Genomic DNA, 25,228 nt, shown 5'->3' on the forward strand with positions numbered 1-25,228 from the left:
TATACATTAACATTTCACATATACATTTAACATTTTCTGAATACAAGTCCCAATACATGTTTGAACATAAGCCCAGTGCATGTTGAACATGTTTTTAGTATATGGGGAACATTTGTTAAATATATGGTGAACATTATTTGTATGTCAAGAATATATTTTTATAAAATTTCGTGAACAAAATTAGACATTTCAGGGACATTTTTTATAATTGTCATGAGTAATTTTTTTAAAGTGTGAAAAAATGTCATGACATATTTTTGAATGATACTTTTAAAGGTCATGAGAAACTATTGAAACAATATACACGATAAATATTTGTTCAGTACATCATGGACATTTTTAATACATGATGAATGTTTTTAATACAAGATAAATTTTACGAATACACCTTGAAACAATTTCTAATTACACGTTGAACATTTTTTTACACACAACAAACATTTTTAATACGCGATTTACATTTATTGACTATGATGAAAATTTTGAAATATACAATGAACAATTTTTAAAAGATTGAGTGCATTTTTAATACATAATGAATATTTATAACACATGATAAACTTTAAAAAAATACAAAATGTATATTTTAATACATGATAAACTTTTGAGACACACAATGCCTAGTTTTAATACAAGGTGAACTTTCTAAAATACTCAATAAACTATTTCAGTGCACAATAAACATTTTGTAAATTATTCAGTAAACTGTTTTCTAAATATACACCTTTTGAAATATATCATATATAAGGAAGAAACATAAGGAAAATCGTCCATAGCGTATACCAACCAGCTAAGACGGTGTAACAGGATGGCCCACTCATGCGATCGTGGGCGAGTGCCCCTTCTCACTCTCAGGAGGGGCAGTACAGTCACGTCCATGAATTTCCAAATGTTAACCTAAATACCTCTAGTGGTTACATGTGATAACAAGAATATCATCGAAATAAAATAAAATGAGATGAAAGTTTGGAGCCTTCGTCGAGAAGAAAATGATAGATATAGATTGCTAGTCAAATCAATAGTTTGGAAGATAAATTATTTTGTTTTCTATACTTAGCAATTAATGTTACTAATGATGTTAACATGAGGTAGAAGATTGTTGCAATCATGAATCTCCTCTCTCTGTATGGAGGAGGAACCCCCGATAGAATCTGTCGGATGGGTGGACATAAGTGGGCGCATGTGTAATTTGTATTTTCCAAACAACACAATTGTTTGTGTCATTTTAAGCATTTTTTGCGGGAATAAAGCTTGTATTACTCAATCAAAGTGTCATTACAATCATCTCTAAGAATCTCAAGGACCTCATGCGGCCCTGACCCCAGCCAGGTCATAGTTCTACCGCTAGTTCTGGCAAAGGATGTCGGCTTATTACTAGCTTTATTACAAGAGTGAGGAACGTGAGTAATACAAGCATTACCACTACTAAGTGACTGTTTAATATCTTGCACCAGGTGAGCATACATGGATCGATCAAACACCTTGCTTGGAACCATGTTTACTACATTGATGGAATCCATCTCAATGATAATAGGTAAATCACACCTCTGCAAAGAAACTGAGAGACCCTCCTTACATGCACACTGTTCCGCTTCTAAAGCATCTCGACATGAATATAGTCTCCTGCAGGCTGAGTAGATAATAGCCCCAGTCTCACTTCCGAGAATTATGCCTGCACCAGCCTCGCTCAAAGAGACATAAGAACCATCCAAAACAATAAGGTGTGCATCAAGAGTGCTTCCTCGTGAGATCCACGTCCCTATTTTTTTTACTGTGACGGAGAAAAAAACGAATGGAAGCAGAAAATGCGTCCCGGGATAACCCCCTCCATCAGTTAAAAGTCCTTCCCTGCCTTCTCCACGAAGGCATCCCTGCCTCCTTCCTCTCGTTCTCCTCCTCGCCGCCGCCGCCGCCACCACCACCTCTCCTTTCTATTCTTCTGCCGCCACCACCCCATCTTTCTTCCTCGCCTCTTTCCACACCCCTCATCTGCCATTCATTCTCTGCATCCGGGTCTCCTCGTGTAATGTCATGGCATAAATCGCAGAGACATTCCTCTGTTCTTCCTGCCCTTCGAGCCTGCACCAGAAGCAGGGGTCCTCATCGATCGATCTTGTAAGCATCTGCCTTGCAGAATCAGAATCTTGTTACATATATATTCATGTTCTTTCCTGAAAATTTCGTGGTGACTGGATAATATATGCAGTGAGAATGAAATTAGTCCCGGTTCTGTCGGCGTTAGCCGTGGTGTTGTTGGGGTTCGTCGTCAGCTTCTCTTTCCCGGCATCGATGACGCCCAATGTATGATAAGAAACATCAAAAGGTTTTCATATTGGTATATTTTCTTCAAATTAACTTGGCATCATGATTATTAGATTGGTCATGTATGTATGCAGCTTCAGTGTGGCGTACAGCCTTGGAGTAGCAGCGGACAGCGGGGCTGCAAACTCCAGCTCCAATGGCATTGACAGCAGCTTCCTGGGCAGTCTGTGGGCACCGTTATTCAGGAACAGCAGTAGCACCTTAAATGCCACTTCAGGGGTACATTACATGCATACATGTAGTTCTGAACTTTCTGAAATGATGCAGTTTGAACTTTCTGAAGAAATTACACTACATGTTTGCAGATGCCTTAGCTTCTCCTCACCATCAGCGACCACCCCTCCTCCTCGCACCAGATTGAGCAGCAGGCTGGGCAGAGCAGAGCGGAGCGAACGGGCCATGCCAGAACCAGCATAACACGGTAGCGGGCGGAGAGGGCGAGGCTGAGTCGCTGGACTACGACCTGGTGGAGGAGGAAATCCAGGGCTCGGGTTTCATCTACATGGTCGACTGCTCGGGTGTTGTGCCGCGGGTCAGTGCTTGGTTGCTCTTCAACGCCTTCATCTTTATTGTCTCCTACACCTTTGGCTACATGCTTGGCCAACATGACGGCCCATGCAGCAAGGTAACTACTACCATTCGTGCTTGCACTTATATTAGTTCTGAATTTCATTCGTGCTTGTGCTTGTATTAATTCTGAATTATTTTAGTCCAGTTTGAGGCCGACCGCAACCACGACATTGACGGCATCCATAACAATCATGTATCCTTCGACATCTGATTCGACCACTGCTCCCTCGTCGACTACGACGACGGGCTCATCGACATCACAGTCTCCAGGTTGTTCCCTTTTCTGTTGTTTGTCCCCGTTACTAAATCACTCACATGCTTGCTTTCTCTAAACAAATTTCACTAATTATATTGGATCATTGTGCTGTGCCAATGAAAATAATTTTGTGTATGTGTATGTGATTGCATTTTTTGTTTGATTGATATTATTATGGTTACTCACAATGTACACTGGGCAATCAAACTAATATCCATATATCTTGCAACAATATTGTAGTTATTGATCACAAAACTTGTGAGGAAAAACCATGGTAAATGAAGAGACAACATTACACTGAATTTTATCTTTGTGAGGTCTGTAGCAATATGGTCATTGATGCAACAAACAAGGGGAACAAGTACAGGTTCATCAATCATAGTTGTGAACCAAACACATAGATGCAGAAATGGCTAGTTCTATTGTACTACTTCTTATTTTATATCCATGCTGAGGACCATGATATTTGCTACTGGTCTCATGTTATTTCGGAACTGTAGATGGAGAGACCAGAGTTGGAATGCTTGCTATTCTTGACATGCAGAGAGGGGAGAAGCTGACATATGACTATAAGTATGTTCTAATCTCTGTTTCCTGGTTACTTTATAAGTCTTTATTTTGATTATAAACAAACTTGTTTCGGCTAACTTGCTTTATTGCATTGTGCACACAAAACGGTTGCTGCTTCTAATCTCTGTCCTTGTCTACAGATATTTCCAGTTTGGAACAGATCACAATTGTCATTGGGGATCTTTAAACTGCAGAAAAGTGGTTGGCATGTCTAGGTCGGTCAACTCACTTGTTCTCCGCAATGGCAACTCAGCAAGCTGGCAAGATTAGCACAGACATGAAGAAAAGAAAGACATCCTCAGATAATTGTATTGCGAGGATCATCCATTTATGGTATTGACGGCACAACATGTATGCCTTCACAGCTTCAAATCTGGTTTAACCTGTCAAGCGTGGGTCCAACCATGGTGTTGCAAGCTCGGCAGCGACCCCTAGGTGAACTGCAGCGACGTCACGAATTCAGACCGCAAGGCGGCCCACGCGTCGCGTGCCGCCGCCTCGCTCTCTCCGGCGCCACCGACGCGCCCCATCACGCCTCCCCTCCCACCCACACGGCCGCGGGAGAGGGGCCCTCCTGCTCCCCGACCGCCGATGACCCCGTCCTCCTCAGCGTCAACGACAACCGCGTGCCCCTCGAGGGTGTCATCCAGGTCGAGAGGCTCAGCCAGGCCGACGCCCAGTCCAAGCTCGTCTCCTACGCGTAATCCCCTCAACCCCCGATGTGTCATTCCTCATTTGTATATATGTTTGTTTTTGATTCACACATTCGGTTCGTCCGTCGATCCCTTGCGTTCACAGGAAGACAGGGCTTCTGGCAGGAGGGGATCTGCTTTTCCTCCTGATCTTCTTCGTAATTGGGAGGTTGAGCCATGGCCTACCCGTGCTTCTAAGTAAGAAAATAAGGATGCACTGATTCTCTATAAGCTTGTCAAACATTCTCTATAAGCTTGTCAAACGACTTGTGGAAGACGATGCAAATGGATGAAAATAGTAACTCGGAAAGTTGAGCCAAATAATTTAAACCAGTGAGGTATTATGTTCATGTATTTTCAATGGAATCCTTTAAAAGATATTATTACCAGTATGTGGACTTGCATTTGTTTTTAACTGTCCAGCTCCTAACCATTGTTGCTTTGTAGTGGCCGTTGATGAGAACAACTTTTAGTCAGATTTCCTATCGCACACTGAATTAGTACAATGTATGCGTTTACACCTCATCTCAACTATGTGATACCGCAAAAGTTGAGCGTTGTGATAATTCACCATTCAGATACTTCACTGGAGAAATGTATAGACAATTCACTTAGGAGTGTACAATTGCAGTAGTAATGACAAGAAGCGACAGTGGGTCTACAACACTATGTTTCATGTGATGTGAATGGGTATATATCTTACTTGCAAATATGCTCCCTTCTTTGTACCCTATACATTAGATATTTTGTTTTTTGAATTTTTGGGCCATGCTAATTATTTGAGTAATTAGGGTCATCCTGATTATTTCCAATTTTAGGTCATTCTAAATTATTTGGAATAGTTTGCCAGCATTGCTGGAGATAAATCCAATAGAAAAAAGTGTATATAGCCCCCACAAGCAATATTTCTGGAACCATGTTATTACCACATATTTTAACAAAAATGAACATGATTGATTCAAATCCTTATTAAGATACGGATAGATACAAATGGTATGATTTCGTAGTACTTAATGAATTAATAAAAATAATGTTTTAGACAATTCCTTTGAACTTTTCTTCAAAAGGATGAATTTGATTACCATATTCAGAAGATAGCTAAATGATTCAGTTAGTAACTCTAGATGTAGCATGTTTTGTAATAACGGGGAGATGTTTGTTTGTGATCAATGCTGCGGCTAATTGTTGCAGGATTCTTTGTCTTCTTGGAGCGTCCCGATGCAGGCTTAGTCCACGTGAGGAGCTCGCTCGCTGTGGATCTTACCCTGGTGCCAATGCCATGGACAAGGTGCCCTCTCCACCTCTTCTCTGTGTGTTCAATTTGAAGCTGGTGCTCTGTTTGTAAAGCTCAGGGCGGGGGCAGGAGGTCATGGTGAACCCAACGCCCATAGGCGGAGGCAACAGGAGTTGGTGGAGTGGCGGATGCGGCCGGTGTCGGCAGTTGAGGGAGGCTCGCCGGCCGGAGTGACATGAGTAGTCCGATAATCGGGTCGCAAGAGGCTGCTCTCCTTTGCTGAGGTTGATCTGCCTCTTTCCATCGTTTCCTTTTGTGTCATTATATTGTTGCTTGTCACCTGTGTGTTTCTTTGTAGTCCATATCATGTGATTCACAGTCTGCTCTAAAATTTTGTTTGTGTTGGACAGGTCGGCTACTAATTCCAATTTGTGCGCGGTTGCGTGTGTAAAGTGGCTGCCTTGTGCAGTTGAGGTGCGCATCGATTTCTTTTTCATCAAGCTTTACTAGCTTCAGTTTAGTTTCATTTTCGCATTACTTCTTTTCTGTATGGGTTGGAGTGGGAGCTATGATATTATCTTTTGAGTTATGACTATCTGCTGGGCGTTGTCGTCGCCGGCTGCGGCCGCCTTTTCTTTTATGTGTTTTGAGCTTGTTGAGCTGTGCCCTCAGCAGAACCTTTGTACTATTGTTGCGTTTCTTGTGTGTGTGCGTTGAACTAGTCCGTGTATGTGTGCTCTTGACGGTTTGCTTTATTTATAAAACGGGGCGAAAGCCTTTTTTGATAATGGGTACTAAGCAAACAATTATATTTTTAGGAACAAAACAGAAAAAGGAAAGGAGTCAATAAAGACCTGACCAACAGGAAAGCACATGTGGTGAGATGCACTGATTCCTTTTCTTTCTGAAGTACTTGTTGAACAATTTACACTTATACATCTCGGTGTAAGAATGTGCATGTACGTGTTATTCACTTATTTGGTTTATGTCAAGCTATGTGTCAGCCTTCTCCTTACTTCCGCTTCTTCCAGAAGCATAATTTTTGCTTGCATATTGTATAATTACCAAATGCATAATTTTTGCTTGCACATTGTATAATTACCAAATGCATAATTTTTGCTTGCAGGCTAAATTCTGTTATATGGTATGTGATATTCAAAATCAAGACACTGTATATTAAAGAGGTTTCAAAGGAAATAGAGTGAATTGGCCAACTTTTTCTATACATACGCTGATAGCCATCCAGCATGATTGAGTAAGTTTTTTGATAGTTTTCTCAAACACTTGTTTGCAATTATTTTTGATGTATACTCATGGTAGCCGTCCTTCCATTTAGAATTTCTACATATACTCTCCAATTAGGGATATGAATCGTTCGATACTTATGGTAAAAACAAGAGTTGTTTTATATGAATCACTGTAAATAGTAATTTAGTAGTTTTCAATGCTTATGTAATCTCATTCATGAAAATGTCGATTGTAATCGATACATACCATTTCGATGCAGCTGAATGTTAGCTTCAAATAACTCCATCATGCGAGCAGGTTTATCCCTGGTCTAAATACATCATTTCGTTTACTGATTTTAGGTCTGCTATGGGTGTTGGAGGAAATAGACTTTGGTCCATCAGAGTCTACTTGGAAGCTGACAATACATGCTATGCCTCTTTGATAATAAAGCAGGAATCATGGTGGTCGGATACAATGCAATACTTTGATGGCTGGCCGAATCCATCCATCCCATGAGTGCAAAGTATACTTCTATAATTTCCTACAACATACTCCCTCCGTTCTTAAATATAAGTCTGTAACACCCACGATGCGGCTATATCTCTCATGTGTCGGAGTACGACTTAGATGCATAACCGCATTGTAGGCATGTCGCAAGAGGGGTAATCTTTACACATCCCGTGTACTGAATATGAAAGGGATAAAGAGTTGGCTTATAATCGCCCCTTCACACAATACATAAATATAGCATTACATCATCCAGAATACAAACAAGGTCTGACTACGGAACCAAATAAAGGAAGACAACACCTAATGCAATAGATCCCTGATCGCCCCGACTGGGCTCCACTACTGATCGACTGGAAACGAAACAACACAACGGACACGATCTTCATCGAGCTCCTCCTTGAGCTCGGTTGCGTCACCTGCACGGTATCGTCGGCACCTGCAACTGGTTTTGAAAGTAATCTGTGAGTCACGGGGACTCAGCAATCTCACACCCTCACGATCAAGACTACTTAAGCTTATGGGTAGGAGAAAGGTAGTGAGGTGGAGCTGCAGCAAGCACTAACATATATGGTGGCTAACTTATGCAAAAGAGACCGAGAAGAGAAGCAAAGCACGGTCGTGAACTAGAAGTGATCAAGAAGTGATCCTGAAACTACTTACGTTCAAGCATAACTCCAACACCGTGTTCACTTCCCGGACCCCGCCGAGAAGAGACCATCACGGCTACACACGCGGTTGATGCATTTTAATTAAGTTAAGTGCCAAATTTTCTACAACCGGACATTAACAAATTCCCATCTACCCATAACACTACTAGGAAAAGGGCTATAGATGGAATTGACACTAGTGGCGCACCAGACATGTGGTGCGCCATTACTATATACTAATGGCGCACCATCTGTTGGTGTGCCATTAGTGTGGAAGACACTAATGGCACACCAGGCACACGGTGCGCCACTAGTAACAAAATGTTTTTTTTTCATTTTTTCAAACTACTAATGGCGCACCAGCCATAGAGTACGCCACTACTGTATTTTTTTTACTTTTTTGCAAAACTACTAATGGCGCACCGTTGCATAGTGCGTCATTACTAGTTTAAACTAGTAATGGGCACTTTTTTTTATTTTTTGATATCATGAATATTTTTAAATTTCATGGGCAATTTTTGAATTCATGAATATTTTTTCAAATTTGATGATATTTTTTCATATTCCATATGAAAAAATATTGAATATTCATGAGGACACTCGATCTCGATCCCCCTCCCTCTCGATAGCTATCCCCCTCGCCAGATCCCCCTCGCCGCCGAGCACCCCCCCCCCCCCCCGCACCCTCCCCCCGCTCCACCGCCGCCGACAACCCCCCGCACCCTCCCCCGCTCCACCACCGCCGACGACCCACCGCACCCTCCCCCGCTCCACCGCCGCTGATGACCCCCCGCACCCTCCCCCGCTCCACCGCCGCCGCCGACCCCCGCACCCTCCCCCGCTCCACCTCACAAATGAATGCAACTAAAAATCCAAAAAAACAAATTTGTTTATATTTTCAAATAAAAAATTTGATGATATTTTCAAATAATAAATTTGATGATATTTTTTCGATTCATAAATATTTTCAAATAACAAATTTGATGATATTTTTAAAAAATTATTACTGTTTTTATAAAAATTTATTACTGTTTCATATTCATATTAATTTTCATATTCATATTCATATTAATTTTCTATTAAATTATTAGATGCAACAAAATAATAATAAAAAAATCTTACTTATGGTGCACGGCTGGCTGGTGCGCCATTGCTATCTAAAAAAAGAATACTAATGGCGCACCGTCTCGGGGGTGCGCCATTGCTATAAAAAAACATACTAATGGCGCACCGCCAGGGGGTGCGCCATTAGTAATCTCCCCCCCTAGTCGCCCGATCCCTTCATCCCTCCCGCTCGCCAGATTCACTCCCCCCTCGCCAGATTCATTCCCCCCTAGTCGCCCGATGACCCCCGCGCCCCGCCTCGCCGTCTCGGTCCTCGCCGCCGACGGCTTGCCCGCTCCTTCCCTCCACCCCGAGCGCCGCCGCCGCGCGTCACCGCGGCCACCGACCGCCCCGTCCTCCGTCATCGTGCCTAGGAGCTGCACCAGGAGCAACACCATCATCACCTTCATCGCCTACGTCCACGGATTGGAGCCGGGTCATCAAGGATCGAGCGCATCGACCTCTTCTTCCTCATCACCGACCACTGCTTCTCGGCGTCGATCCGCGCTGCCCCGACCACCCTCGGCCTCGCCATCTCCTTCCCCAGCTCCGCGGTGAGCGTCTCCATCGATTCCCCTGTTTTTCTCCTTGTTTAGTCACCGTTTGTGCATGCGGGCTCGTGCTCACCGCGCCGGCCGCCCCTCGCTGTAGATTATTTGATGTCCTTACCTGAAACTGAATATAAAGTCAGTTTAAAAGTCAGTCTCCTGATCTGAATATAAACTTTATCTGAAACTGAAATTGAAACAGATGCAGTCGTAAAAATTCAGTTAAAAATTCAATTTTAGAGCTTGGCTCCTGATGTAAATATAAAGTGTACGGCAAGCTTATATTGCAAGAAAGTTTAAAATTCAATCTAAAACTCAATGTAAAATTCAGTTAAAGTGATCTGAATATAAAAACTCTTGGAGTAAAAATTCAGTCTAAAAGTCAGTTAAAGTTTCAGTTTTAGAGTAATTTTCAGTTTGTAAAACTGAGAAGTGTATCTTTTTATTTTGAAACTTAGTGTAACTATTTTCAATTTTGATGGAAAATCAGTCTAAAAGTCAGGAGGGGGATCTCTGTAGATTGCATATACAGATTTCTTGAACAGTGCTATTAATTACAAATAGAGCAATGTTGAAAATGAAACAAAAGGAATTGGAAAACCAGAAAGATAGGCATTCTGTTGTAAGTAAGCTAAGATAAAAAAGTGTTTACTTTAAGTAATTATTTACAGCAAGCATTGTGTAGGAAAATGTCATGCAAGCTGTAACTTGAACTTGAAGAACTCCTTAGATAGTTTTTTAGTCTCCTTATACAAAGCAAGCTGAAGTTTGAAACCTATTTCTCCTAAGCAGACACTGAAAAATTGCAGATAAGTAGACACTAAAAATTGCAGCCATGTCAAAGTGTCATTTCATTTGGGAGCGTAACGAAAACTGTATGTGCTGTCATAGGTGTTGTGCTGTCAAAAACTGTATGTGCAATCTCCAGAACAATTATGCTTATGTGAAAACTGTATGTGCAATCTCCAAATGTATCATCATAATGTAGGTGCTGTGTTGTGTGATTCTTCATGCTGAGAACTTCAGCTTTTTCAACTTGCTGGACTATATGTTCATTGGTACTACTTGTGATGCTGCCGCTGTACTACTTGGGAATTTTGTCAACTTGTGATGCTGCTGCTGTACCCCGAGAGGCCCTTGAGTTTGCCGGAATGTCAATTAACTTCCGTTCCGGCAAATTTGGGTACTCCATATGTCCTATTTTCAGCAAAGGTCATGCTGAAATTTTCCGTGAATTTTAGCATGACTTTGCTAAAAATAGGACATATGGGGTACTTGCGACTAATGCATGGGCCGGGGTATCTTAGTACTTAGTTAAGTAGGATCAACTGCCCCACCATTCTTGCTGCATTAAACCATAGGTGGCAATAGAGCCAAGTGATTAGGCCCAACTTAGAATTCTCGTTAGCATCGATAAACCCTAGATGATAAACCCAACATAGGTGGCAATAGAGCCAAGTGATTAGTGCCAAGTGATTAGGCCCAACCTAGGGTGCCTTGGCATCGATAAACCCTAAATGATGAAAACTTAACTTGGCTTCTATAGGGTGCCTCGGTGTCGATGAGAACCTAAATGATGTACGCTTAGGCTTTTAGGGTGCCTCGGCGTCGACAAAACCTAAATGATGAAAGCTTAGGCTTTTAGGGTGCCTCGACGTCGACAAACCCTAAATGATAAAACCTTGGCTTTTAGGGTGCCTTGGTGTCGATAAGAACCTAAATGATGAAAGCTTAGGCTTTTAGGATGCCTCAGCGTCGACAAACCCTAAATGATAAAAGATTAGCTTTTAGGATGCCTCGGTGTCGACAAACCCTAAATGATGTAGTTTTGAATTATGAACGTAGGATATGTCGTCATCATCATCGGACGACGAAAGTCTCCCGAGGGAGTGCGACTGGTGCCACGACGATCGAGGTCTGTGCGACATGTCTCACCTGGACGATGATCGGCGCTTCAGCATTAAGCTCGAGGAGACCTTCGAAGTTGAAACGGTACACAACGACGACAAGTGTTATTTTCATAATTAAGCATGACTTCAACTATTTCAACGTGTAATTTTCATCTTTTACAATTCGAGTATAGCTTATCCCATGCCGTGCAAGACGCTATGTCTTGGAGAGGATGGATTTTGAAGACCATGAAATTTCTGAAACAAAGAAAATTCACCTAAGGACTCATCACGATGTGGACTTTGAAGTAAATCTATATAATTCTGAGAGCGTAACCCATTTTGGTTGCAAAAATTGGGAAGCATTTTGCAAGATGTATGGTTTTGATGAGGGTATGCTTATCACCATGGATCTTGGTAATCCTGACATCAACCAAGACAATATGGACATTTGGGTCCTTGTTGATACGCCTCCTGTTCTACCGCTATGTGAGTTTCACAAACATAGTTATTAGCTAATTTATATTGTTTATTTCAAAATAGTTGACAGCTTATTTTCATTGACAGCTTATTTTTATTGTTCAAAGAATGTGCGGGAGATGGTAGACAAAACCCACTACACCGATGGCTCTGAATTAACAACTTACAAGGAGAAAAATCATCTGGTCGGATTTTGTACTGACATTGAGAATTACAATATCCACAATCAAACTCCTCAACATTATGGTAAATACGTGCCACTAGTGCATGTGTTCAACTACGGTAACTACCATGAAGATACCCTGGTAAGATTTTTACTATTACAACATCCGTGCATCTTTTGCATACTTCTAAAACTAGTACATCATTGCTAACTATGAAGTTATTACTATGTTTTTCAACAGATAATCCCAGAGAATTGTGTGCCTCATATGATGTATCAGAAAGGTAGTCTTAATGTTTTGAACATACAGCCAGGTCATCCTACGAATCTCAACTGTCCATACGAGATTTCTAAAAGAAGTGGAGACATGAAAAATCAAAGGATGGAAAAAAATGTATGGACAGTCGTAAGGAGCTTCTTGGAAGCAAAAGGAAGCGAAGCGCAAGAATTGGAGACAGGATGTTCTCCATTCTCCATAATGGAGAGTCAGGGTCTATATTGTTTTATGCTATTTTAGCTTAAATAGGGTATTTAGGTCCTGCCTAATACTGATGATCATGTGCTAAGAACAATTAAGTAGGGTTGGTTCGATGACTATCAAGATGATGATCGTATGACTTGTTATGAATAACGAGTAGAAGTTGTATGATGATGATTAGTAGGACTTGTTAGGATTAGTATTACTTCCGACAAACTCGATACTCGCGGTCTCAAGACTTGTAATGTTTTATCTTTGTTCGGTCTTTTGAATTCGGAGACTAATATGATGAATTGTATTCGGAGACTAATCTTCTATTGTATTCGATGAATCTGCTGTTGTTGTGTGCTACTGTCTATATTCTGTCAAATAATATATTTTGTAACCTGTGCAAAAATCATAAAAGTAAAAAAACCTAATATTCATACTAATGGCGCATCACTACAGAGTGCGCCATTAGTATGCCAAGTATACTAATGGCGCATCCATCCACAGTGCGCCATTAGTGTGCCAAAGCACATGGTTAAATATGGCCCTGGGAGGCATACTAATGGCGCATGGTGTTATATACTAATGGCGCACTAGGTGGTGCGCCATTAGTATACCAGATACTAATGGCGCACCAGTGGTGCGCCATTAGTAATAAATACTAGTGGTGTGATACTAATGGCGCACCAGTGATGCGCCATTAGTAGACAAAACTGGTGCGCCATTAGTAGGCCTTTTCCTACTAGTAACCGCGGGCACGGCTTTCGAAAGTTCAAAACCCTGCAGTGGTGTCCCAACTTAGCCCATCACAAGCTCTCACGGTCAACGAAGGATATTCCTTCTCCCAGGAAGACCCGATTAGACTCGGAATCCCGGTTACAAGACATTTCGACAATGGTAAAACAAGACCAGCAAAACCGCCCGATGCGCCGACATCCTGATAGGAGCTGCACATATCTCGTTCTCAGGGCAACACTGGATAAGCTAAGCGTACAGGAGCCAACGTAACCCAAGTTGCCAAGGGACGGCCCTGCACAGTGCTCTAGTTCAGACCAACACTTAGACAAGCACTGGTCCGGGGGGGGGGGGGGGGTTAAAATAAAGATGACCCTTGAGTCTGCAGAACCCAAGGGAAGGTGATAGGTTGTTAGTGCAAATGGTAAAACCAAAGTTGGGCCTTGCTGGAGGAGTTTTATTCAAAGCGAAATCAAGGAACATAAGGAACGCAAAATCAAGGAACATAACACCTGTATGACGGAAACTAGGGCGACAAGAGTGGAACAAAACACCAGGCATAAGGCCGAGTCTTCCACCCTTTACCAAGTATATAGATGCATTAATTAAATAAGAGATATTGTGATATCCCAACATATTCATGTTCCAATAAGGAACAAACTCCAATCTTTACCTGCAACTAACAACGCTATAAGAGGGGCTGAGCAAAGCGGTAACATGGCCAAACAACGGTTTGCTAGGAAAGGTGGGTTAGAGGCTTGGCATGAAAATATGGGAGACATGATATAGCAAGTGGTAGGTATCGCGGCATAGGCATAGCAAAAGAACGAGCAACTAGCAAGCAAAGATAGAAGTGATTTCGAGGGTATGGTCATCTTGCCTGCAAAGTTCTCCGAGTTGACGAAAGCTTGAACCTCGTAAACATACTCAACGGTTCCTCGAGCACAAACTCGTCTCCCGGCTCTACCCAAAGCAAGAACACAAGCAAAGGGAACAACCATCAACCACGGTGCAATGCGCAAGCAACATGATGCAAAACATGGCATGATATGCGGGATGTGATATGCAATGCATATGCGAGCTTCGGAAGGAAAATATTGAATTAGGCCTCAACTTAGCAAACCAAGTGCGCCGCTGGAAAGATGAGTTGATTTCGGTCGAAATCGATATAAAGATCACCGGAATCGGATGCACGGTTTGCAAATGGCAAGCAAAACAATAATGGCACAAAGCTGCGATCAACAGCACGAAGCCATCTAGAATGCAACAAGAAATTAAGCTACTGCACTCTAACATAACAACAAAGCACATGGCAGTGATCCACTCAAGATGCTTGACAAAAAAATAAACACTGAGCTACGGCTCAATCACACAAGAGCGGGTTCAAACAAGCATGGCAAAAGGGCAAAAGATAACAGCATCACAGACTTAGTGAAAATAACAACATGACAGGATTTAACATCAGGAAGCAATGTTTAGAGCAAGATAACAACATGCTACAGGAACATATCATGGCAAAGCAAGGCATGTCATGAAACTACTCAAAGCATATAACAAAAGTCCCTTACTGACCCTAAGCCAAAAGGGATCAGAAGATACAATGGCAACCATGTAAACATAGCAAGTTTCGTTAACAGATTCAGACTTAGCAGAAAACTGGACATGGCAAAACAGAGTTATGAAGGCATGTTTGTGAGCTCGATGCACTCACCACAAGGCATTGCATGACAAACTAAGCATACGCCCAGCAAGAAGACATGATCAAGAAGCTAACCAAAGCAAGAACAATCTCATAGCAAGCATGGATCAACTACAACAACCTTGGCAAAATTGAATAACATGTAAACAATCTTCCAGAAACATTTTATAGCAAAAGTAGAGCAAGATTGAGTAATGCTAGGGTACCCCATAATTGCAAACAAAGACGTGGATGGATAGAGCATAACAATATCTCAAAATCATCCTTACTGAACATGCTCAAAAGAGGCATGGATCACTCTGTAGCAACATGAATACATGGCATAAAAATAACATCAGGGAAAAGACTTGGAAGGATTCTAAGTCCCTGAAATCAGCAACATCACGAGAACTACTTTGTCTGCATGTGCTAGTCACCATATTGATCACAAAAATACATGACATACACCCCTGTAAAGATGGCATGGCATATAACAAAACACATGTAGAGCTCACACTCATATGCAGCACACATTAATCATGTCAAAAATGACAAATGTCCATATTCTGTTAAGAAACAGACACTAACATTACATAGCACTTTTGCAATAGCATTTAGGGCATCAAGATGTACTCAAACAAGCATGGTGCAATGGAATGAAATGAGGAGGACATCCAGACGAACAATTCGATATCTCATGCACGCAAAACAGAGCATCACAAAGAAAGTTATGGCATGATGAACATGGGCACATGAATCTGGAAACTTCGGGGACTTAGTGAAAATCTCACCCCGGAAAAAGTGGATCTCGCGGATCGGGACGGAGCGGTGCGATGTGGCCGAGACCGTTTGGATCGGGGGCTAAGGAGATCTGGGACGGAGGCGTCCCGGCGTCGAGGCCGAGGTCGACCCGGCGGCCTGGGGTCGCCGGCGCATCGGCGGGAGGCGGAGGAGGTCTGGCGGGGTCGCCGGATCTGGGCTGCGCCGGCCCAGATCGGGGAGGAGGACGGCGGGCGGCGGCGTGAGCGAGGCGGCGCGGGGATCCGGGAGCCGGCAAGGTGCGGGCATCAGGCGGCGAAGGGGCGGGCTCGCCGGAGCGCTGCAGCGGCGATGGGCGAAGGCGGCGGCGGGCGGCCGGCGATGGAGGCGACGCGGTGAGGGAGACGCGGGAGCCTCGGGCGCGCGGCGGCGGGGAACGGGCCCCGCGGGCCTGACGCGGGCCGCGGCGGGCCGGAGCGGCGGCGGAAGGACGGCGGGACAGGTGGCGCGCCGTGAGTGGAGGAGGGAGGCGGCGCACCGACGTGGCGGCCCCAGGTTGGCCGGAGTGAGGTGGCCGGGTGGACATGTCCGGCGAGGGTGGACGTGTCCGGCGGCGCGGTGGAGAAGGGTTAGGGTTTGTACTGCGTGAAATTTCGGAGGGAGACACATATTTATAGGTAGAGAGAGCTAGGAGAGTCCAAATGAGGTGCGGTTTTCGGCCACGCGATCGTGATCGAACGACCGAGAGGATGGAGGGGGTTTGGATGGGTTTTGCGCCACTTTGGAGGGGTGTTGGGCTGCAACACATACGAGGCCTTTACAGTTCCTCGGTTAACCGTTGGAGTATCAAACGAACTCCAAATGGCACGAAACTTGACAGGTGGTCTATCGGTGGTAAACCAAGGCGCTTGGAAAATCTTGGAGGACATAGGAGCGCTCGATTGCAAAACGGACAACGGGGAAAATGCTCGGATGCATGAGACGCACATGTATGCAAATGCGATGCATATGATGGCATGATATGAAATGCATGACATGCAAACAAATGACAAGGCAACAACAACGAATAACTGAAAGACACCTGACGCAACGGTCTTGGGGCGTTACAAAGTCTTTGTAGAGATTTCACTATGGACAACATACGGATGTATCTAGATGCATTTTAGAGTATAGATTCACTCATTTTGCTCCGTATGTGGTCCATAGTGGAATCTCTCCAAAGACTTATATTTAGAAACAGAGGGAGTATATGGGTAGGCATTCTCACTTAACTAGCTTGTTTATTAAGAGAAACGAGTGGGTGGCCAGCTGCATACACTAGATGGCAATGTCAAGACCTATCTTATTCAGATTTATGTTGGTTTCTTGATTTCATTTATTTTTTATGGATGGATATTAAGAATTTTTTATATCATCATTTTGTGGCTGGATGCACAAGGAGCTGGAAAAAGTATTTGCAAAAATAGTGGTTGCTTATTACATGGTAAACCCAATAATTTGTATGTTGCATTTAGATGACCTTATCTTTGTTTCTGGATTGATTAGTTAAGCCACTAACATATCCTTATGTTATATATCTTTATTTTTATCTTTATCTTCTAATCTCTCCCTACTAATAAAGCACTGAGTGCTTCTGGTCGTCCGTCGTCGCGGCTGTTTTGCAAAAAAGTCCTTCTACTTTTTAGTAATGCAACCCGCAATCCCTTTATAAGTGGTTCTGAGAAAACGCTTCATTTTTACAAAAAAGGCCCTGTTGTTTAGTATATTCAACCCGTAGTCCATACGTCAGGTTCAGGATCGGGTCAACGCGCGGCGGCACGAGCGGCTGGCGGCGGCTCGATGCAGAAGGCGGCGGCGGATGGAGCTTGAAGGGGACGGATCCATGCACAGAAGGCGCTTGGGAGGCGGATCCAGAGGCCGGCAGCGAGGCGGGGGTCACCGGTGACGATGAGCAAGGCCGGCGGCGAGGCTTCCCGGGCGCACCCATGGCATCAGCAGGTCCTGGGGAGAAAGAAGACATGGAGGTGAGGCCGTGAGGAAGAGAAGAAGGGAGAAAGGAGGGGTGGTGTGGCGACCTAGGTAGGAGCTCGCCGGAGCTAGGTGACGGAGGACGGGCGCGGGAGACGGAGGATGGGCGTGGGAGACAGAGGGATCCAGCGCTGCGTCTCGAAGTTCTTGCAGGTGGAGGCGGGCCTCAAGGCTGGCACTCCCGTGCCGCCTTGGCCTCGGCCTGCTCTTCGCCCACCCCGCTCGCCCTGCTTGCCGCCTCCGACTCTTTCCACACCTCCATCGCCATTGACGTCGCCGCGCGGGAGTACACCCATTCCTGGCTAAAGTAGCTCCAAGAGGATGACAACAATGGCGGGGCAGTACAGTTGGAATCGCCGGAGAAAAGGCAATGTCATGGGAGCCAGCGGTGGTGAAGCTTTTGCTGCTTTGATGTTGCGTTCTTCAGAGAACACGGCAGTTTGTGGCGGCAACCATGGTGTGAGCCGCGACTCGTGACCAGGTCCAGGACGACGGCAGCACGAGGGCTTCGGCGAGCAGTAGCATGCAGCGCCGACGAGCAAGAGCAGTAGCAGCGGCAGCCCGTAGCAGTGGTGGGCGTCGGGGAGAAGCAGCTACTGCCCAAGTGGAAGCGGGTGCACCTGCCAGAGAATGCATCAGCGGCGCCTGGTGATGGACATGGTCTGCATCCCCATATCTCTGAACCCCTTGGCGTTCATCGGGGTAGCCAGGCATGCCTTTGATTGCTGCTTTCGACAAATCAACAACTTCGTGCCATGGTTTGATACAGGTAATCAAGTGGATGGCCGGTTTTGGGTTCAGGAGTAGCCGCAAGATTGCTATGTATTGTGAAACAAGTGTTAAGGTAATTCCAATAATAATTAGGCGTAGACATTCTGTTGATGTGATTTCAATCATAATTGCACAACCATGTTTATATTAACCAAAGAGATTAAAGAGTACCACAAAGTGATAAAACAGATCACATATATTCAAGAGAAACTTACTCCAAGATTAGACAATAGGAAAACAGGATCATCACAAATTAATTATTCTGCTAAGCATATCGAGAGGGGAAGAACATATACCTCATATGTTTATTTGAAGAGATTCCTAAGACCGTTGAATAGCAACAGAGCTTTAAGCTCACTGCCGGACCTCATGTCCCTCAACCTCCTACGCAATATCTGCAAGAAATCAACGGAACGATGTGAGACGCCAAGCATGACGTACAGAGAATTGTAGGCGAGGCCATACTGCACATCCGCAAATGCGCACTGGTCATTTTGAAACCAACGCCAGAATGGAGACTAAACAAATCATACCAGGAGATACTAGACATAATAGCTAGCTAGCTTCATGAACTCAGAAACCAACGCCAACATTGAGACTCACATACGAGCGGAATGAAGCCTGTTCCTACAGTTGCATATTGCTCCAGAACTCAATCCAATTACTCACTACAGCAAGACACACACTGGCTGAATGTTGGCAACCACAATCACCACCACATGGTGCCAACCAAGTGCAAACAAGTGCTCTAAACCTCAAAATGTAGAGTGTTATTCACATACTAGCTCTGGAAATTGACAAGTCTATCTCAAACAACAGACGAATATACAGCACACCATTGAGCTCTTTTGGATTCATTGAGGCCTAGCACCACGTCCCATTTGGTTTCCTCGTCACCTGAACAGCCTTCTCTTTTTTTCCTTATCCCCGGTGCACATCACGCAGCAGCACCTACATGAGGAAACCGCACTAGGGAAACGGGAAGAAAAGTAAATCGAACCAAACCGAACAAGGGGCAGCGGCACAAAGAGGAGAAGAGGGGCGATACAGGGAAATTTCAAGGCATTAATACACAAGACTATATGCGTCATTGGTTATAAGTACACAATTTTGGGCAAATTCCAGCAACAACATACTTGACTAAAGGAAACCACATAGTTTTGCAAGCAGATATTAACTTTGTTGCAGGTTATTGTAGCCCTATGCTTTTAAAAAAAATGACAGGATCTGCTTGTTTGTTTTTAACTGAATGTTTAAGACAGTGGTCATACAAAGTTATCCTACAGCAACAACATGACCAAAGGAACCTACATGTCTTTAAAAATCTGAACAATCACATGACTCAACTCCAAGCACAACAGGAATCTTCCTCTGTTCTTTAGAACTCTGCAACATACAAATCCATGTGAAACTAATTAGATGCGAAGGAAGAAAAACCAGTCAGATTTCAGAAGACATAGAACTAATTAGATGAATACCTTGGTGGATGCAGTACTAGATGGATGCAGACTGCGTCGACGCCGAGGAGGCCAGACTGCTAGAGCACTGCGTCTGCTTGGCGTTGAGGACGTGCTCGTTCATCCAGGTCCGGTCGGCGGCGGACGGCATCAAGGGGGGAGGCAGGAGGAGAGAAGCGGAAGCAACTTGAGCGACAGCTACGGGCTGTTGAGGAACCGCTAGGTGAGGCGCTCGGAGGTGGAGGGGGAGGGGCGAGAAGGTGAGCGCCTGCCATGGTTGGAGAATGGGGATTAGAAGCTGAGTAGGGAGAGGTAAGAGACGATGGTGTTTTTTCCTCTGATTGTTGGATAAATGCACAGGTGTCTGAAGCGGCGACTAACATCCAGGTGTAGGAGGGGGAGGGGCGAGAAGGTGAGCTCCCCCATGGAGAATAGCGACCACTCTGAAGTAGGAGTAGCTTTTTTTATTGTAGCAAACGACACTGAGCTAGCTGCTACTCCCTCCGTCCGGAAAATTTCTTCTAGAAATTTTATCCATTTTTAGGACAATTATTTCCGGACAGAGGGAGTACCAAAATAACACATCCACTCTCGATGGACCAAACACAAAAAATAGTGCAAAATAAATAAGACATGAAATATAATATTAAAATAATGCCCGTCGCCATAAAAATAATTCCATTTTAAAAAATATTCTCGAAAATATAAAACAACTACTCAAAGTAAAAATAATAATTGTGTTTTACTGGACAATAAAAAATATATAATTGATACTTTTTAATAGGATGAAATGAAAATGAGGATCTGAAATAGGTCATGACAAACATTGTTAGGGTACGTCCAAATTACAAAGTCCAAAAAGAAATACTCGGTGTAACCTTATTTCTAATGTATCCAACACATAAAAATAGTTTGAAAATATTTGAACAAAATATGTTCATACTTTTAAAAACACTTAAAAATTCCCCCCAAAAAAACTACTAACTACAAAAACCATTTCAAAATGTACAACAGAAATAATTAATTTACATAAAAATATTTTATAGAGAAATGTTCCGATTTACATAATTTTTTAGACTACTCTTCAAAAGGTTTTGCATTTTAAATAGGAAAATTATTTTTTAATAAAAATAAGGAAATTTTCATGTTCAAAATTTATTTAAATTAGATATAGAAAATGGCAAAAAAATACCCATGAAGCAAGTTCTGCCACATTTATCGCCCGGTGCAACGCACGGGCATTTGTACTAGTCTAATAATAAAGAGAATTGGGTTTCTGTCCGTACGTCATAAAAATACCCTCAAAGTTGGCAAAAATTACCCACCAATGCCACCCGTAAGTGGCAAAAACGGTTCACACATCGCACTGTTGGTTCTGATTTATATACGCCGAGATCCCCTACTATAGCACAAAGATATGCTGAGCGAAGTGGCCAGTGCCGCACGTCTCCACTACAAAGACAAGGGTTCGATCCCCAACATGCCCACTTTTTATCTCGGGCAGCGATCTGCGTCGTCGCACTGGCCCAACTGTTGGGCCGGTCGAGCCCGAGCCGTCCGATGTGGTTAGCGTGAACCGTTAGATCTGCGCGCGAGTGTGTACCGAGCCAATCGTTGCAGCAAAAAAACACGTTTTGTTGCAACCGTTGTACAAAACAGCCACAACGAGAAAAATAGGGGAGCTGGATCCCCCGCGTCTGCCCGTCCCCGATCCGCGGCGGCGGCGGCCGGATCCGCCTGTTTTAAGTTCCCCACGGCCGAATCACGTCGAGGAGGGGCTTCCCCATCTATCAAGCGGCCTTGGAATTGCTTCAATCATGTCTTACATCCGTAATGACCTCCTTGCCTCCATGGATTTGGGCTCGAGCTCCGCTGTCATTCATGGCCGAAGTCCCCTGAGGCGGCAAGGCCCTGGTGGTAGTGGACCGGTGCTGCAATGGTACTACAACCCTGGTGTGGTCTTCCAAGATGCAGCACGGCATGGTCGGGATGAAATTGATCTGGTATGATTTCCAATTGCAACCCTAGATCCTTTTGTTCACAAAAAATGTTGCAACCTTTGGTTTCAATTGATGAGCATGAGATTAAAAAGAGATGTTCTCAACATACTTGTGTTTGATTTTTGTGTAATGTTTCTGATATGTTGTCAATTAATGCTAGCATCTTCCTGCTGTCTGCTAGTAAAATGTTGCAAGTATGTGTTGCACTTGCTACGTGCTACTTGCTGGATGTTACATGCTACATCCTAAAATGCTGCATGTAGGAGTTGTTTTGGAATTGTGATTGACATGCTGCATCCACTTTTTTTGTTCGCGTTTTTTGCATGTTTTTTCATGCAGCAAAAAAGAACTGACTTGGGTGCTGATTTTGTTGCAGAATGTTGCTCTGGAGCCATCAATTTTCCTTGATGATGATATCCAAAATGTTGCGCACGAAGAAGAAGATGATGGCATTGATCTGAATGATACTTCGGGACATGATAGTGACGATTCCTTGCGGCTGAACACGGATGGTGCAGCTCCAAACCATTGCAATGCCCGTGTGACCGGTGACAATGCCAATGGAAATGCTGCAACACTTGTTGATGAACCAGACGAAGATATATCATCACAGACAGTTGTCCCTTTTGTTGGAATGATTTTTGACAATGTTTAAGAAGCTCAGCGTGTTTACAATGAATATGCTTCGAAGATGGGCTTTGGAACTCGCATTGTGACGTCAAAGCATAGTAGGAAAAATAGCTTGGAACAGAAGCGCATCCTAATCTATAGAGTTTTTGAGTGCATACACTCACGGAAAGATCCTTCGAAGAATGTTGGTGGAAGCATTTCTGACGGGGCTGCAACAAATCAAAGTGATGATGTTGATATGAGCTATGGTAGTAATAAAAAATCTCCAAGCAAAAAAGCTGGCATCTATATGGATGTGAGCGACAAGAGGCGAAGAAACCGGTTGGAGCGATATGATTGCAAGGCTCGTATGGGTGTTAGCCTCAAAGACGATAGCTGGGTTGTGACAGTTTTTGAGGCCGATCACACACACCAGCTGATGTTGCAAAGGGGGCATCGGAGATTTTGCCGCTCTCACAGAAAGATCCCCGATGCAGACATGCAATACATCACTTCGCTGCACTATCGCAACATATCAACGGCTAATATGATGGGCTTGCTTGGAGATGCACGGTGTTGCGATCCTAGGAGTTTGCCGTATGTGAAGACTGATGTGACAAATGCAAGAGCAAAGCTGCGAAGGGGCCTGTCAGAGCGTGATTTGGAGCTGACAATCGAGTACTTTGAGAGAAGACAAGTGGACAATCCCAACTTCTTTTTCTCGAAGCTAGAAGAAGATTGAGCTGTTAGGGCACTTTTCTGGGTTGATGGGAGAACAAGGGCCTTGTATCCAAAGTACAAAGATTGTGTGTTTTTCGACACCACATTCTGCACCAATCGCTACAACTTGCCCTTTGCTCCGATTGTTGGCATTAACAACCACACACATACTGTTTGCTTGGGGTGCGCTTTGTTGCCTGATGAGACCATCGAAACTTTCAAGTGGGTCTTCCAGCAATGGATGTTGGCAATGAATAATGAGTATCCGTTGAACATTATGACTGATCAAGACCAGGCAATGGCTAAAGCCATCTCAATGGTATTTCCACATTCAACACACAGATGTTGCAAGTGGCACGTCTTCCAGGTTGCAAGGACGAAACTAGGGAAGATGTTGGGCAAGGATGAGCCTTTTGCTGAAGCATTCTATGGTTGCATCAATGATTCCGATACCGTTGAGGAGTTTGAAGAACCGTGGAAGCAGATGGTCGAGTCATTTGGTGTGGCTGATAAGAAACACCTCAAGAACATGTGGGACAGGAGGGAGATGTGGGCTCCTGTGTACTTTAGGAATAAGTTCTTCCCATTCATAGGAACAACCGGGCGGTCCGAGGGCCTGAATTCCTACTTCAAGACTTTAAATCATCATGGAGACTCGGTTTGGACATTTGTCCAGCAGTTTGAGCTTTGCCAGGAGCTAATGCTTGATCGTGAAGACAATGCTGGCTTCATCAATGAAGCGACGAGGCCTCCGCTCTGGGGCAAGTAAGTCCAAAGTCATGTAGCATTTTTTTAGTTTTCCAGCACAGTGTGGTTGCAGCATTTCTTTGAAACATATGTAGCAATTCTTATTGATGTTGGAAGCTTTTTTTGTTTGCAGCTACAACATTGAAAAGCAAGCTGCAGATTTCTATACCAGAGAGGTATTTTCCAAGTTTCAGAAACTATTGGCTAAATCAACAGGCTATGGTCTGCAATATCAGCTGCAAGGGGATGTCATCTAGTTTCGCCTTGTTGAAAATTATGGCGTCAACCCAAAAGTGTACACGGTGCGTGTTGCTCCTAAAGATCAGGCATACATGTGCACTTGCAACATGTTTGAGATGTGTGGGCTGATCTGCCCACATATCATCCGTGTCATGGTGCACCTGAATGTGCAAACGATACCTGTGACTTACATGCTTCCAAGATGGTCTAAGAGAGCAACCGACCTTGCGCCTGAACCGAGCGATGGGCATAGATCTATGCATTTCGGCGTCCCCACGACAAACACCCTAAAGTTTAACTCTCTATGCCGGAAGTTTGGGAAACTCGCTTCTGATGCTTGCTTCAATGATGAAGCTTATAATTTTGTCTCTGGACTAATTGATCAGGGCAGTGTTGGGGTTGCTGCAATAAAAGCTAGAGCAACTGATGGGTTTCCAGGAGACGAAGAAGGCCAAGGTCATGCAGGAAATGAACAAGTCTCAGGGGGTCCAAGTACAGGTCAGCGGGATCCACCCCTTGTAGGACTACGGAACCCACCAAAGTCAGCAAAGAAGGGGAGGCCAAAGGAGAAAGAGAAGCGTAGGAAACCACTAATTGAGATTCGAGAAGATGAAATGAAGAAGAAAGCAAAGAAGGACGCGGCGAAAACGAAGAAAGCTCCAAAGCCAAGGGAAAAGAAGACTCCATGCAAATATTGTGAAGATGAAGATCACAACGTGAAGGATTGTCAACTCCTTGCAGCTTTTCTTGCTACGAGTGCGAGCGCGAAAGCTCCGGGTGTCGAAACAATCCTTACACTTTAG

At 43.9% G+C, this 25,228-nt stretch overlaps 1 protein-coding gene, 1 long non-coding RNA gene and 1 pseudogene across 4 annotated transcripts; all 3 read left to right on the forward strand.

Moving 5' to 3' along the window:
- The first annotated feature begins 1,866 nt into the window (after window positions 1-1,866).
- On the forward strand, window positions 1,867-3,125 carry LOC125555517 (uncharacterized). Its single transcript, XR_007304743.2, has 5 exons — window positions 1,867-2,115; window positions 2,207-2,301; window positions 2,397-2,541; window positions 2,628-2,947; window positions 3,038-3,125. It is a non-coding gene; the product is annotated as an uncharacterized LOC125555517 (long non-coding RNA).
- Window positions 3,126-3,921: 796 nt separating this feature from the next.
- Window positions 3,922-7,611, forward strand: LOC125555516 (uncharacterized). 3 transcript variants are annotated; one of them, XR_015603196.1, is made up of 7 exons: window positions 3,922-4,418; window positions 4,517-4,608; window positions 5,602-5,928; window positions 6,055-6,118; window positions 6,463-6,522; window positions 6,771-6,899; window positions 7,234-7,611. XR_015603196.1 is itself a non-coding variant. In XM_087522549.1 (3 exons), the coding sequence occupies exons 1-3, from the start codon at window positions 4,072-4,074 to the stop codon at window positions 5,733-5,735; spliced, it is 573 nt and encodes a 190-aa protein (XP_087378675.1). In that variant the 5' UTR covers window positions 3,922-4,071; the 3' UTR covers window positions 5,736-6,119. The 3 variants fall into 3 exon arrangements, 1 of the variants encoding a protein (XP_087378675.1); XR_015603197.1 differs by lacking the exons at window positions 6,463-6,522; window positions 6,771-6,899; window positions 7,234-7,611 and having other exon boundaries at window positions 6,055-6,119; XM_087522549.1 differs by lacking the exons at window positions 6,463-6,522; window positions 6,771-6,899; window positions 7,234-7,611 and having other exon boundaries at window positions 5,602-6,119.
- Window positions 7,612-23,736: 16,125 nt separating this feature from the next.
- LOC147967790 (protein FAR1-RELATED SEQUENCE 5-like) lies at window positions 23,737-25,228 on the forward strand (annotated as a pseudogene).

Source organism: Triticum urartu, chromosome 5A (genome assembly GCF_056163025.1).
Source record: "Triticum urartu cultivar PI428250 chromosome 5A, HENAU_Tu73, whole genome shotgun sequence".
NCBI classification, from domain to species: Eukaryota; Viridiplantae; Streptophyta; class Magnoliopsida; order Poales; family Poaceae; genus Triticum; species Triticum urartu.

Bases quoted from the DNA above. Each gene is read 5' to 3' on its own strand.
- LOC125555516 (XM_087522549.1), top strand. From the start codon at position 4,072: ATGCCTTCACAGCTTCAAATCTGGTTTAACCTGTCAAGCGTGGGTCCA. The intron at 4,419-4,516 runs GTAATCCCCTCA...TTGCGTTCACAG, and splicing joins TCCAAGCTCGTCTCCTACGC to GAAGACAGGGCTTCTGGCAG. The intron at 4,609-5,601 runs GTAAGAAAATAA...TAATTGTTGCAG, and splicing joins TGGCCTACCCGTGCTTCTAA to GATTCTTTGTCTTCTTGGAG.